Raw genomic sequence first — 15,873 nt, forward strand, 5'->3', positions numbered from 1 at the left:
ATACATGGATCTCCATAGCTCCCACTATTCCCTATCTTCCATAATCATAGTTGAGAATTGAGGAACTAAAATTTATAAGCTTGGATGATGTCTAGTTTGTGTAAGACTGAGATAACGAAGATAGAAGCATCGAAGTCTAGAATTCTTATTAAAAATAGACAAGAACACAGCCTAATCAAAAAAAGTAAAGTTTTTTTTTCCCCACAAGAGATCTGTATCGCTGCAATGATTCAATGTAGCTGTTAGCCTTACAACTTGTAGAAAACAATTGGCATGTATCGCTATGTCTGCTTGTTTGTTTTTAAATAATTCCTTTTCATCTATTTTGCACAGCCATCTACTCTTCCATATCACAAACAAAGTTCCCATCATGAATCAGCAATCTAGAAAATGCTGTTTTTACATAAAACATTTCACTAAGCATAAATTGAAAAGCAAAGATGGTGAAAGAATGCTCAGATAGAACTAGGCCTGCCCGCATTATTGTGATTGAATACATATTACTCTCCTTCAATAGAATAGAATATTACACATGAAAGGTTAAATCTAAAATGTCTTGCAATGGAAGAAATAGAAGCAATCTACTTCATTTTTACCTCCGCACCCCAAATATATTCCAGTAATTTGAGGGACACTCCAGAGTGGGTTGAAATATAGAATGGAGGAAAGGAAGGACAAATTGAATTTCATTAGCAGAGGACTGCATAGCATAGTGTTGCATATAACCCAGATAGGAAAGCTGCCATATAAATGAATTTTAGAATGCTTAATGTCTTTATTGGATTATATAAACACATCTTTTGGCGATCTGGACTATTACTAAAACAGCATATTATAAGACTTGTAGAATTTTACTCTTTAGACTAACGCAGAAGAAGGTTCTTTGATTTCCGCATTTGTCTACAATATAATAAAAATAACATTATCTTGGAAGGTGCCTTATTGCCTGTCCCTGAATTAAGGTATTGCAAAATACTACAGCAGGAACTCATATTCCAAATTAATTATATGGGGAACTTTTGGTGGTATCTATGAATCTTCCTGTGGTAAATTGAAGAATCTGAATTTCTTTGTATATTGATAGTAAACAGGGCAAAACTACTTGAACCAATAGCCTTTTGCATTCTGTCTATTATAGACTTTCAATTTATAAAACATATCCCTTAGAATATATTCTTTTCATCTTAACAATTATTTTAAGTTACATAATGTTTGATTCAATATTAGTTATTGACCCAATTTATTCATTTTTTTAAAAAAATGTATGTCGGTAAATGGACAATAGGGCTATATTTAAAAAAATGAAAACTGCATGTTTTAAGTACATTATTTAAGAATATACTGTATTTGTATTACTAAAGAGGGATAAAAAAATTAACATTCATAAAATTGATATAATTTTTTTGGTATTTTGTTAACTAATAAAATGGAGGCCAGATATAATAGATTCCTTATCTAAAGTAGTGTTCAAAATTCTTTTTTTTTTAAAAAAATTAGGCAATGTTATTTCAGACATTTTAAAATATCATCAGTCTAAGCAAAGTGCCTTTCAGTTTTCTAATATTGTACTACAGTAAATCTGAATAGTTATAATATACATTGAATTAATTTCTTATGTTGCCCCACTTTATAATTTTCAAGAAAGATTACATTAGAATTATTTATCAAAGGCTGATATATATATTTCCCAATTCCTTGAATTTTTTTAAGCAAAATAAATAAATGGATGCAGTTAAATATAAGTCAATGATACATTTCTAATGAGAGAGTTAATACCAGGTATTTATGCATTTATTAGCCAATGATGGCTTGTTAAAACAGATTAAAATGGAAATCAGTAGATTCCAATCCCAAATCTGCTGATACTTTTATTCAAAATTTCGGAAAGAGGATTTCTGCCATATAAGGTCATTGTAGAATATTTAAAAGGTGGATCATAAAAGTGGTATATATTTTTCTCAAATATTGTTAATGCTTTTGATGAGAAGAGCATCCTGAGTTTAAATATAATCTTGCCTTTAAAAATAATTTATTGCATCTTTTCATAAAATTGATTGACAAAAATATATTAAGACATAGATTTCATATCAATAATCAAGACTCTTATTCTATCAATTCCTATTACTCTGCTCTTAATCTGATCATATTTATCCACATGTTTACATTTTGGTTGAGCAAGGATGAGACACTGGGAGAATGAAGAACCAGTAATTGTTTCCACTTTGTGTTTAGAATTTGGGAAAATATTAATTTCCTTATCAAGGAAAGAATGGTATTTCCCTAAAAGATTGACAATCTGCTAATAAAACTACTTAAGGTTCTAAGTAATCTGAGTTAATACTTTTATTTGAGAGCACTCAAAGTAGCGCTTCAAATTTTAGATGTCTAAATAGCCATCTTTTTGTTTGTTTGTTTATTTCTTTATTGTGTGTATTGTTTGTTTCTTTATTGTGTGTTTTACCTAATTCTAGTTTGATTTTTCTTTAATAATTACGTGTAAATGATGAAATAATCATTTGTCACATATAAACCAAGTAATAGGAAGAGCACTGGAAGTGCTTAATTTAAGAAGAGAATTTTAAGAGAAATAATCATTTTAATCATAAGCAGTAACACTGAATTTTGGTAAATGTCACTGTACTTTGTTCAGTAATAGCCATATAATCATTCAACTTATATTATTTCAATTGTCTATGAACTGATTTAAGTTTTCTAATCTGGAATATTTGTTTAATGAGATGTAAATTAGACATAAAAGGATTTCATTTTAATCTATTCCGGCATTCTGCATATTTTAGTATAACTAGAACCAAAATAAAACCCTACAGTCATTACAAAACCGTCAGTTTCTTAAGTACCAGAGAGTGACCTTCAACCTTTTTTTTTCATTCATGATTCTAGTTGCCAGACTGATCTTCAATGTAATTTTGAAGCTGTTTAACATGAAAAAGAAAAAAAGGAATTTAAATTTGATTAAGGATCAAAAGAATCCAACTGGCTATCTCTCTCACATACAGACACCTGCCCGCCAAATCTGCTCTGATCACCTGTCCTGATATGCACACACAGAAGTAGACAATTCCACAAAGTAAATGGATCATACCAATAGCCATAGCACTTACACTCCATATATTGCTTCATAGTGCTTTAGAGCCCTCTGAAAGTGGTTTACAGAGTCAGCATATCATGCTATGTTCTCATGCTATCCAGGAAGGTAACACTTCCACTTAGATAATCACTGAAGCCAAAAACTCTACATAGAGTACATACACACATAGCTACAGCCAGCCAGAAACAGCTCTTAAAGCACTGAGCTTTTCAAAGGAGATAAGTGTTTTTTGAGGCTACTTCACCCATGCTAAGATGCTTTGTGAAGCCTCTCTTTCAAAAGTTGTGAGGAGATGCAGTTTACATCGCAATTTCAAACAGCTCAATCGATCCAAAAGAGATGGAATTGTTTATCCCTTAAAACTTCTTAGGAAAAAGTTGCAGTGCAGTGGCTGATTTAAGAAAGCTGCTAAAGACATCAGAAACTTGGCAAACCTTGGACTTTTTACCAGATTTGGAAAAGCCAGCTCTTCCCCTCATAGACACAGCTATTCAGCTAGGACTTGGTCCAATCTCAGCTCTTTCAAATTGCTTTCCCTGAAATAATTCTAAATTGAGGTCCGTGAAATTGTCCGGCTTTCTGTACTACCGTGTTTTCCCAAAAATAAAACCCTGTCTTATATTTTTTTTAACCCTGAAATAAGTGCTTGGCCTTATTTTCAGGGAGTCTTATTATTTTGGGGCGTGTGGAACAAGATGGGGGTCCTCTTGCCATCTTACCTGATTTCCAGCTCTGTGTTTAAATATTTTTGGGGATGGCTTATTTTCAGGGGGAGGCTTATTTTAGTGCATGTGCTCAAAAGCCTGATTGGGCTTATTATCAAGGGATGTCTTATTTTTGGGGAAACAGGGTATATATGTGACCCAATCAGTGTTTACTATCAAGGTCTAATCTACACTTGATCTAACTCATATATTCTCTTATTCATCATTATTTTAGGGAAGTGGGCTTGCTAGGAGCCATTTATTCCTAGTTATACAACAATCATAATTAAAAGGTGTATATGTTGTTTGTTTATGCTTTAGTGGCTTTAGGATCATCTGGAAAACTGAAAATATCACCCCTCCTATGGATTATTCTCAGGTTGCTACATGTTTAGTTAGAAGTAACCTGCAGTGAGGGTATAATTAAAGAAATATACATCAAAAGCACCCTTATTGTATTGTATTCTCATTTGAAATTATTACATTTTTTCCCCAAATCATAAGGACAAAAAGGAATTATTTTGAAAACACAAGGAAAAAGAACTTACAGAGGAGTCCTACCTAAATCAAACTGTTTTAGTGTACCATCACATGTGTACAATGTATCTCTAAGGCTCTTGTGAATTTGTAGACCTCAGTAAGGCACCAACGGTGTATTCAAAGAGTCTGAAAATGTTCTGCATGCACCTATTCTTTTTAGTCTATGCAGTTCTGCTTTGATTCCTCATCTATTCTACCTTTTACAGACTTTCTGTAGCAAAAAGAGATGTTATATAAATAGGTGAGCAAAACTTCTACAAATGGCCACCATTGGTGGAGGTGCTGATGTAAGTGTTAGAAATGGGTGCTAATTAATGGCTGATAACCTTGAATAAGGAACCAAATATTTGTACTATAATTAGATACTCTGATCTCAGCCATGTACAGGAAATAAATCTTAGGCATGGAAGCCAGAAGATACAAAGAATTCCAAACCATCTCAGCTATAATAGGACACCCTTGGGATTATTCAGTTGTCCATAGGGTATAGTCATGAACCAGTATCTATCTGGGCCCTTTGATTTTCAGTCCCGCATTCAGAGCTATCCAAATCCCAGCTTGAATAACCCTGAAGAATTTTAATCATATAGCATCAAATGTCCATCCTGAAATCTGAGACACAGCATTTACATAAATTTCTTTACTCTTCTTAAATGAGATGCATATGCATTTATTTCTATACTGTGCTAAATGACACTATTAGCTCTTTCTCAATGACTGATGTAGCCGCTACCATTGTATTGATAAGGAACTGAGAAATATTTATTTTTGAACTAATTCCACAGAAATATTGTTATTTCAGAAGAAAATTGGCAGAAGAAATATTATTACTTTAAATCAATGAAATAATTGTTAGTAATCTTACATTTTACTTTCAAAATTATATTCAAAATTCAAGAGATCCATTACCTTCTAGTGTATCCATCAGTAGAATGAATGATGAACACAGCTTAACTAAACCGGACACAATTCGATCAAATAATTTATTCTAAAGAGATTGCAGAAAGTGGTAAAAGGCACTGAATATTTAGTTAACTACAGAACTCTTTAATGATTTTTGGTTACAATTAGATGTGGCAGTTGGTCAAATCTTTAGATTTCTATGAAGGAAGCACAGCTGAGAGTTGAAAGCATTTTTTACTATTTTTATTCTTAGCAGATGTTTCGGGATCTAGACAGACCATACTGCACCTCTGAAGTGAGAGCTACACAAACAAACAAATTACTTTTTTTGCTCTTGGCACAGCAAGTTTTAGTTTGCAGAAACTAATGAACAATAGCTTAAACAGGTACAGTTTGCATCCAAACTATTCCTCCATGAACAGAACAGTTTCTTTAGTTTATGTAAGTGGCCATCATATAGTAAAATTTCTTATGGGAAGAAGAGAAAAAAGCTTGCCCTCAAATCTCGTATTACGATGGATTCCCTTCACCTCCTACATTGTTCCTGAATTTTCAATTATACTTTTTTTTTTAAAAAAAAAAAAACCTTTTCAGGATAGACAATGCTTATAGGACCTTTGTATATAAGCTAATTTTTTCCAGGAATTATAATTCCTGAAGCAGATAGACATCTCAGCTGTGTATTCAATTTCCTCCATTTTCACATATATGGCTTTCCTAGTCTTAGATTTTTTGTACCATTGAAAGTCAATGAGATCATGAAATATTAGTTTTGGCTGAAATTCATATTTCTGGTTGCTGTATAAATTAGCAATCAAAACTGCAAACAGCACTATAATTGGCTTATATTTAGTGTGACAATCTTGACTATTCCAGCCATGCCCACCAAAAACCTCCTGCTTCCATCTCATCCTTGTCCCTAAACACATACATACAAAAAACAGGAAAACAAAATAAAATCTATCTCTAAATATTAGAGGATACTGGAAAATTCCAATGGAAAATGTAAATTAAATGTTAATAGTAATGCCTAGAACCATATGGGATATTAATTGTCATGAACTGTCTATACAATTGTTAATGCATGATCTAAATTATAGTTTTACTTTTCCTTTATGTTCAGGAATGTGTACATACAGAACTAAGAATAGGCAACCTTTTGCAAGCATCATACCCTTCCATAATATACATATTTTTAAGAATGCTTAAAAAATTGTGGACTAAATTGAGCAATACAAAAAAGTACCTATTTGAGAGTAAGTGCATTCTACTTCACATGCAAACTGAGGAACTGTTAGTAAGAATCAGAACTTAATAAATTATTATTATATTTCTTTTTGAGCTTTTTACCTCAATTCATTTGAATTGAACTGATACTGCTTAAACCAATCTGTCTGGAGGACTAGCAGCCAGTCAGACACTTTAATATGAAAATGTCTTCTTCTTTTTTTTTTTTTTGAATCAAGTTTAATGGAAAATATTTGAATGATGTCATGCAAAAACAATTGCTACCAACTTGCCTTCCATTGAGGACCTGTATACTGCACGAATCAAGAAGAGGGCAGTGAAAATATTTACAGATCCCTCACATCCTGGACATAAACTGTTTCAACTCCTACCCTCAAAACGATGCTACAGAGCACTGCACACCAGAACAACTAGACACAAGAACAGTTTTTTCCCGAAGGCCATCACTCTGCTAAACAAATAATTCCCTCAACACTGTCAAACTGTTTACTAAATCTACACTACTATTAATCTTTTCATCGTTCCCAACACCAATCTTTTTGCACTTATGACTGTAATTTTGTTGCTGGTAATCCTTATGATTTATATTGATATATTGACCATCATTTGTGTTGTAAATGTTGTACCTTGATGAAGGTATCTTTTCTTTTATGTACACTGAGAGTGTATGCACCAAGACAAATTCCTTGTGTGTCCAATCACACTTGGCCAATAAAAAATTCTATTCTATTCTATTCTATTCTATTCTATTCTGTTCTGTTCTGTTCTGTTCTGTTCTGTTCTGTTCTGTTCTGTTCTGTTCTGTTCTGTTCTATTCAATGTAAGTAATGGATCTCCCAATTTTCATTTTTTGTTTGGTTTTGATTGAAACATTATTTCCAGATTCCATGCAGTAATAATGAAAAACCAATATGTTTCAATTCAGAATTAGAAGGGGTACTAGAAAACCCCTTTCTTCAGCTTTACATCAAAAAATGTGGTATGTTTTCAAGGTAAATTTAAAATGTTTCACCTGTCCATTTGTGTCTGACTCTAACTGGCAGTGCTCATCTCTGTTTCTTAGCTGAGGGAACTAGTGTTGTTTGAAGACACTTCTTTGGTCATGACTATACACCAAGGCACCCAGAATGCTGTTACCTTCCCACCTAAATGGTACCTATTTAGCTACTCTCATTTGCATGATTTCAAACTGCTAGATTGGCAGGAGGTGGGGCAGGAAATGAGAGCTCATCCTGTCACATGGTGCTCAGGTTTCAAACTGGCTTTCTAGCTGACAAGCTCAGTGTCTTTAACCATCTTCATCATTTAGTAATTTAATAATTTTACCATTTTATAAGTCTATAAAACAAAATGGCTAAAATCCATTAAAAACATGTTAAGCAACATTGTTCTTGCAGATTTTCAAAAATTGCAACAATACATACCTCCCAATCCTGGTCTTAGACGATTATCATAACCATCAAGTAAACGATCCAGAATTCGGGTGAATATAGTTGTATTGTCTTTAATTTCATCTTGTAAGGAAGTTTGTCCGTAGCTGAAAACAAAGCCACCATGTTAAATGCCGATTAATGCCTAAAATAAAGATACTAATGCTATTAACTTAAGTGATTAATCAACCAACAAACTTGTCCAATGATATTTCTGAAACTTACTTGATCATTCTTCTACTGACTAGTAGATATAGAAGCTCTTCCATCAACCTGGATTATGGGAGTATTATACAATTCCTTCTCCTTTCACTTTTCATATATTCATATTCTTTGAAAACCTTATGTCAAACCTAGATAATAAATTACACTGAGAGTTTTATTGTTCAGCCCCTCTTTTATGTATTTCTGATTTATAAATGAGTGCTTTGCAAGTAAAACAAAACATCTTCCCATTACCTATCCAATCCTAAAATAATTCAGTATCCTTGCCTACATGAAAAATACGCTGAACATTATGAGCATAGATAGCTCCATATACCCAGCCTTTTTTATATCCTGGTAAAGTCTACAATCCCTATTGTGGAAAAAAATGCAATGATTTTATTACGCTTATTACAATGCAATTCCTTTTCCTTTTCAATCTAAATATTTTGGACTTTCTCGATATTTGAATTGATTTAGGAAAGCAAAACGAATTCATTTCCTGGTGAATTGGAAATTCCATTTCTGGGTGACATGGGTATTTTCCTCATTCTTCCCAGATTTTATAACAATAGCCCAGGGATTTATATCCTTGCTCCTTTTCCCGTAGTGCTATTATTTGGCAGTTAACATTCCTGAAAGTATATACTGCATATGTCTATATGCATGCTCATGTCTGTGTGTAGCAAAACATCTAAATTCCTGTAGCAAATAATTTCTAGGTATTTGCAATAGCCACGAGCCAAATTTTGGTCTCATCGTCAGATCTGTATTGTTCTTGTTATTAAGACTGTCCTGTGTTTTCTTTTCTACAGTAAATTATACTTTTTTCTCCTAATTATCTATCATAGTTGTCTCAGAGCCAAATGCTGAAGTCCTTCCTCTGCCCTTTAACCAGGGAAGATCCCATTTGTAAAATATGATGTTTGCCAGTGTAAACTCAGCAGGACTTAGCCCTTGAACCTCCAGCTGCTTCCTTCTTCATCATTTTGTCACATACATTATTACTGAATCAGCCTTCCTTGGATATCCGATGTGATGTGATTAACAAACATAGTTTGGCGAAAAAATCTCTTCCAAACTGTGCAGCTTCACGAGTGTTAATCTAAGAAATATGTCTTTTAAGCAATGAATTATGCAACTTTAAAAATCAAACATCACTCTGTGAAGTCTGTGAGCTGTTTCTAACAAGTAATCATCATAGAGAATAGAAACGTTTTATAATACATATGCATACAGATGAGAAAAGCAAATTTGGTTCATATTTTTATAATAATTTACATGCTTTTAGCCTAATGGTGTCTATCTATTATTAGCAATAACATTTAATTGATTGTTTATTAATAAGACCTCATCTCTAGGGGACCATGCCTTACATTTCTGTTCAAAGTGTAAATTGATGATCCAGTGGATATTTTTTCTTTTGATAGTAGACAACCTTTTATATTTATTTTAAATTTAAATTTAGAACCATAATAAGTTATCTTATACAATTTGGTTAAAAAGAAATGAGTGCCTTTATACATTCAAGATGGAATCCCACTTCCATATTGCATCACCTATCAATCATCTCTTTTTAGTGGGGGGAATGGGTAGGTAGCATTTGAAAGTTATTTTTGCTTCAGAAAACTAACTATAAGTGTGTCATTAATAGCTAAGACTTGCAGAAGGTACCAACCTTGCAATTCCGTGTATTTTATTTTATTTTTATTTTCCTAAGCACAAAAAATTCAAAGAGACCAAAACCAAAAAGAAGATAAAATTACAGACATTATAAAATTAGTTTTAAAGGTTCAAAATGGCATTAATATAAACTTGCATATTAGAGCATCATCCCAGTTTGAGATCTTTTGACAATTCCAAAGTCAGTATTAAAATCAGATTATTATAATTATCAACTGTACAACCATTTGGTAAGACAAAATATCCCCTTGTATTTTCACTCAGACATTAGTTCAAATAAAGTGTAGTCAAACTCTCACCAAAATGTAATGAAATCCCACACTTTCGTTAATGCATGAGATGGAATCATTTTTCTATGCATCCAATTTTAGTACACATTTGCAGTATCTAAAAGCAAGCTGGATTGTTTTTTGAGGCTACCATTATTTTCAATACCAACACAATTTGTTGAAAATCAGCCTGATTCTTAGAGGTCAGAATTTTAAGCAGGGTTTAACCATGGATACCACTCCAAAAGCCACACATTTCATTTTAATGCTTGAATATTTCAATAGAACCAACTGGAATTTCCAATGAACAGTGAAGGCCTTCAACAGCATTGAATTCAGTGGGGAAGACTATATTTTTACAGATATGTAAAACATGTTGAAAAGACAAGTGTGAATCTGATATACCAGTAATAATAAACTAGAGATGTGATTAATTTAGAAATGGAATTTAAAATGAATCATAATTATCAAGTTCCAGATAAATAAAACCGCTATTAGTTTCTTTTTAAAAAATACAAGTATATTCACATATCCATTTATTTTACAATAAAAAGTACTCATGTTCAGATATTTATGTATTCATGTGGGCATTCGCATGTTTTGCTAGTATTTAATACCTTAACATTAATAGCCTGATCCAAAAAATAATACAATATGAAATACTGCTCAGGTGTTTCACTTTTACTTAGCTTTGTATCAGGAAGAAAGAAAGGAAGGAAGGAAGGAAGGAAGGAAGGAAGGAAGGAAGGAAGGAAGGAAGGAAGGAAGGAAGGAAGGAAGGAAGGAGGGGTCTCCAAGATGCATTGAACAAAACTGGTGGTCATTCAATACTTGCAATTTTTTTCCCCTTTGTGCTATTGATTTGTTAGTGGTTAGAAGTCAAGATCGGGCAAATGTGCTATCTAAAAAATGATTGTTTTTTAATGTAGAGTTTAAGCAACTTGAAGAAAAATGTCATTTACCATGTTTGTGTTTCACAGTAAAAAAAAAAAGTATAATAAAACACTGTACACTGACTCCATCTACAGGTCATTATAATAGTAACACCTCATACAATTTTTCAAAATCAGGGAAATGCTTCTTAATTTTCTGGTGCAAATCTTAGTTCTGGTGAAACATGCAAGCCAGCACGTGGTGTGGAAAAAATGAAAAAAGAAACAACCTTTCTGTTCTCTCTTCAGGAGATCAGCTTTTTTTCTTTCATCACTGAACTGCTACATAAAGGATTGTATCCTATTATGTTCTATTCTTTTAGAAAACCTGGTGAAAACTAAATTAGATTGTCTCTGACGCTCAGATTCTTTTTTACAAATGTATATTACTTGTAATAAGGTTAATTTAAATTACTCTCCTGAACAACGGGTATGACCAGTGCACCAATATTGGTATTTGTAATTGAAAAGAAGAGATGTATTTTTCATTCATTAGTTCCATTGCTAACAGAAATGCATCCTATATAGATAGATTTCAGCATAAGAAGGCTTTCCATTTACCATTCATGCAGAGTTCAGGAAGGTGAAGTGGAATTCATTCAACTAATGTTAGTGACAGTCTTCCCAATGAAGTTACTGCTTGTAGACTGCATCCTGATCATGCAAACTGTCTGCTGATATGAAATGTTCAATTCGTACATATAATAACCAGACCTTCTTATTATTACTATAATCTTCAACCCAATATCTTTACTGACATCTACTTTCATGAAGAAAAGCCAGCCTTGAAGTCTGGCAGCCTGGTCTCATTCCTTCAGTGAAAGCACAAGATGACAGGAGCAGAAACATTCCTATGTAAAATGCTATATGCAGCATAACTGCTGGCAAACTTTATCTGCAAAGAGGACTATTCCCCTTTGTAGCTACATTGAAATCATTAATCTCTTCGTAGTTTGGATCCAATAGCCCTGGCTAAACCCTTTCCCAACCACCATTCCACCTAAGATGTTTTGCCATCAAGCCTTAGTTTTATTTTAATTTCCTCATATTTTGCCTCAGATGGGATTTAAGTAGAATCAACCTCCCCCTCCAAAAACAGGATATATGAATCAAACCTTCTTTCACACTTGCTTTTAAGCAATGATAAAAGACAGCCCAATTAAAAAAAAAAAAGCAAAACTCTTTTCCCACCTTTTTCCAGGTAAGGTGCTCATAAGAAGAAGAACCCAGGCCCAAAAGCAGTCATAAAGGAGATGCATCATTTTGCTAGTAGATTATGGAAGCTGAAAACAATAGAAAACCAGAAGTAAACATTCTTTGCTTTAACAAATGATTGGAAAATACAACAGGTTTAAAATAACTTGTGATGGTTTTCCTTAAAAGCAAGGAGCAATTTCACAATGGTATGACTTTCAGAGGAAAAGGTCCCTTCCAGGGATGCTTATGTGCTTCATTTTCCTGAAAGTGGGGTCATCCCTGAGTTAGTTGCATAGACAAAGGTTACATCATTTTATTTTATTTTTCAAGAGCATTGGAATTCAAGTGTCTTTATATATATATTTTTCATCCCTAAAAAAGGATTACTGTTAAGTTCACAATTTCTACATCTATTTTACAGTAACACAGAATTTAGAACCAATTTTAGCTTTAATGAGTCAGATCCCACCGCTTGATTATCTCAGGGGAGGGAAAAGAGGAAAGGTCTTTTCCTAAAGCCCTTGAAAGCTCTAGAAGGTCCTGAAAAGGACAGAACTTTCTTCTGGAGAGAGAGCCAAGCATATACCCATTTAGCAACAGCATACATTTAAAAAGCTGAGTATGAGATACAGAATTTCAGTGCTTTCTTTGACTAATATTAGTTCCATTAATCCCCAAAGCATATGAAATGAATATGAAATAATGATGAAGATTATTGCATCCACATTGCCTTCAAGCCTTTCCTTCCTTCCTTCCTTCCTTCCTTCCTTCCTTCCTTCCTTCCTTCCTTCCTTCCTTCCTTCCTTCCTTCCTTCTTTCCTTCCTTCCTTCTTTTTTTAGAATATCCTGTTGCAAAATATTTTCTATGGCACCTTTTCACTTAATGACTGAGTCCAGTCCACTTTCAGTTAAGATGTTTTCTAAAAGCAAACCTGCCCTATATTTCCCACCACCACCCCTTGCAAACTTAACTGGTAATTTTGCAAGGCAGCCTGAGCACTGTAATTCTCCTTGTTTATAGCCCAAGCTTAGCTGCTTGCTCCTTGCTTCATACTTACTGCTGAAATCCACTTCGGTTGCACTGCTTCTACCAGATACGTCCTTCCTCCTCCTCCCTCCTTCTCCCAAACCTCCTGACAGCCCTGAAGCTGACTACAGTTTAAGAGAGAAGCAGAATGCCAGACAACATAACCACCATCGGGGGGGGAAAAAAAAGGCAGAGAAGAAGAAAACCTAACAGGATGGTCCTTGTGTAAAATGTCCGAAACCTAAAGCAAAAGGCAGGGCAAGGTGAACAAAATGATGACAGGTGTCCAGGTGGAATGTAATAGATGGAGATTCACAATGCTGCTTCTCCTGGAAAAAAGAAGAAGAAGAGTGTTGCATCTCTAGGAGAGATGAGAAAAGCTCCACTTCTTTTGAGCTTGAACTTCTGCACTGAACCTCCTCTAGCAAGTCATTTTAGAGATACTGGCAGATGGCAAGACACTTTCTTCTTACTCTACATTTCTCCCATACCACCGTCCTTAAAATAATTAATGGGAATGGGGGCAGGGAGAGACATTGCTATAGTTGCCTGTTAGATGAGAGGGGAAAGTAGGAGATCACCAAGTGCGAAAACAAATCACACAAACAAACAAATCGACCAAACAAACCAATCCACTCCTGATCCTTTCCTGCCGCTCCATGCTACCACCCTAATCTTGGAATAGTTGAAATAAAAGAGCAAAAGGGAAATCCCAGTCCATCTCTTCCCCACTATGGGCACATCCGTTCAAACCTGGAGCCATCATTCAAGAGGCATTTCTGCCTTAAGTGATTTCTGCCTGCTTCAGAGCCAGGGATGGAGACTTGGTCAAAAGGGGAGGGGGGTGGTGGTATTTATGGATTTGCAGCCAGCATAGCAACTTTGTTCTCCTCTCCCTGAGAAAGTCATCCATTGCCCCCAATCCATCCAGCTCTGGTTGGAAACGTCTGAAATAATCCCTCTTAATCCTAGGGTCTCCATTTCCTCCGTTTTAGTCCCCCCGCCCACCCTCCAACCCACCTCCCCCTCCTCCCCCGAGCCTGATCAATTGCCCATCCACCGCTGCGGATTTTCACCCGGGGTCGGGGGATGGGGAGAGGTAAGGGGGAGAAAGCTAGGTCCAGCATTCCAACGAGGTACCTGCTAAGGAAGAAGGCAGCAGTAAGGAGCCCCCCTCCGTCCATAAATGCTCCGCCTGTGAAAAAAGGGAGCGGGCTGGCAAAGGAGAAGGGGAAGGAGAAGGGAGGGAGCCTGAAAAAAAGATGCTAGAGCGATACTCACCTCGAGACCCTCTGGGCACGGCGTCGCCGATGCAGCGGGAAAGTCTGCCCGAGAGGCTCCGCCAAGAAGCCAGGGCGGCGAGGAGGGAAAAGGGCGCTTTTGAGCACTGAGTCTCAGCGGCTCTTCTCAGTCATTCACGAGCTCTTAGCCATCATGGACTCTGCCGCCGCCGCCGCCGCCGCCGCCGCCGCCGCTTTGCTCTTCGATTTTTTAACACCCAGATTCCCTTTCCGTGGGATTCGGCTCGCAGCTCTACAACAAAAAGCTTTGCACTTTACCAAGACAGTAGTAGTACGTCCCGGGGTAAACCGGATGTGAAATAGGCTGTGACTTCATGCCAGAGAGATTTTATTTTAGAAAGGAAGGTGGTACCAAGCTCTCATCTAGAGACCAATCCGCCCATTTTTTTCTCCAAATATGCAGCACAATTTAACTTCAGCGCTCTCACCCTAATCTCTTTCTCTCTGGCTGCATGCTCAAATCCTTTCTACACTCTGCATCACGATGGCTGTTGCTGTTGTGGTGCTTACTGTGGCAGAAAGGAAGAGAAATATTGGGGAGACCAGATGGAGGAGAGAAACTACACTTACAATCTTCAGAGAGTTGCGACCGAAAACTGGTGCGGAATAATGATAACCGTCACTAAACACCACCCTCACCACTCATCCGCCTCACTCTGCCTCCCTTCTTATTCAGTCTTTGGACAAATATTCTCCCAGTTTATAAATATACAGGGTACCTGGAAGAGATTAAAGATCTCTCTCTCTCTCTCTCTCTCTCTCTCTCTCTCCCTCTCCCTCCCTCTCTCTCTCTCAGAGAGATTTGGTATGTTTTGCATGTGATTTCATTGGAAAGGTCTTGTGCAGCCAGAGAGGCACTAGGTGCTTAATTGGGGCTTCAAGAAAGATCTGTTCAAGGCATAAAATGCTTAAGCCACTCTACATCTTCGGTTACTCTTAATTGGGAGGTAACATTTGTCTAAAGCGATCTTTACAATATTGTGGAGAAAGGCAAGCTCTGTTGGGAAGGGGGTATATTTTGACAGGGATGTGTGTGTGTGCCATTTCTGTTTCTGAATGAACAGATCACTTACTTTGCCAAATGGTGCAGGAGAATAAGTAATAAAGGCAGCATTTTTTTAAAAAAAAAACACACACTATCCTTTAACATCACTTTGAATGAAAATCCCTTACCAGCTAAGCATCCTTTTAATGCTGTTTCTTTTCAAGGAAGCATCTCTTACTCTCCACAGTGCCCAGTACAATAAGAAAATCAATTGGACAATTGGACAACAAACTATTAGGCCTTAAATACTAGACTTTCTCTAAGTATACATATTGCCTTCC

The 15,873-nt window shown here is 35.6% G+C and overlaps 1 protein-coding gene across 1 annotated transcript in view; it reads right to left on the reverse strand.

Annotated features, from left to right (window-relative positions):
• Positions 1-14,666, reverse strand: part of LOC131192401 (gamma-aminobutyric acid receptor subunit alpha-1) — a 49,561-nt gene extending 34,895 nt beyond the window's left edge. Inside the window, exons 1-3 of the mRNA XM_058171514.1 lie at positions 14,528-14,666; positions 12,214-12,305; positions 7,929-8,041 (exon numbers count right to left, since the gene is read on the reverse strand). Of these exons, the coding sequence (XP_058027497.1) occupies positions 7,929-8,041; positions 12,214-12,284 (184 nt within the window). The 5' untranslated portion in view covers positions 12,285-12,305; positions 14,528-14,666. The remainder of the gene's footprint in view (positions 1-7,928; positions 8,042-12,213; positions 12,306-14,527) is intronic.
• Positions 14,667-15,873: the final 1,207 nt, after the last annotated feature.

Source organism: Ahaetulla prasina, chromosome 2 (genome assembly GCF_028640845.1).
Source record: "Ahaetulla prasina isolate Xishuangbanna chromosome 2, ASM2864084v1, whole genome shotgun sequence".
NCBI lineage: Eukaryota > Metazoa > Chordata > Lepidosauria > Squamata > Colubridae > Ahaetulla > Ahaetulla prasina.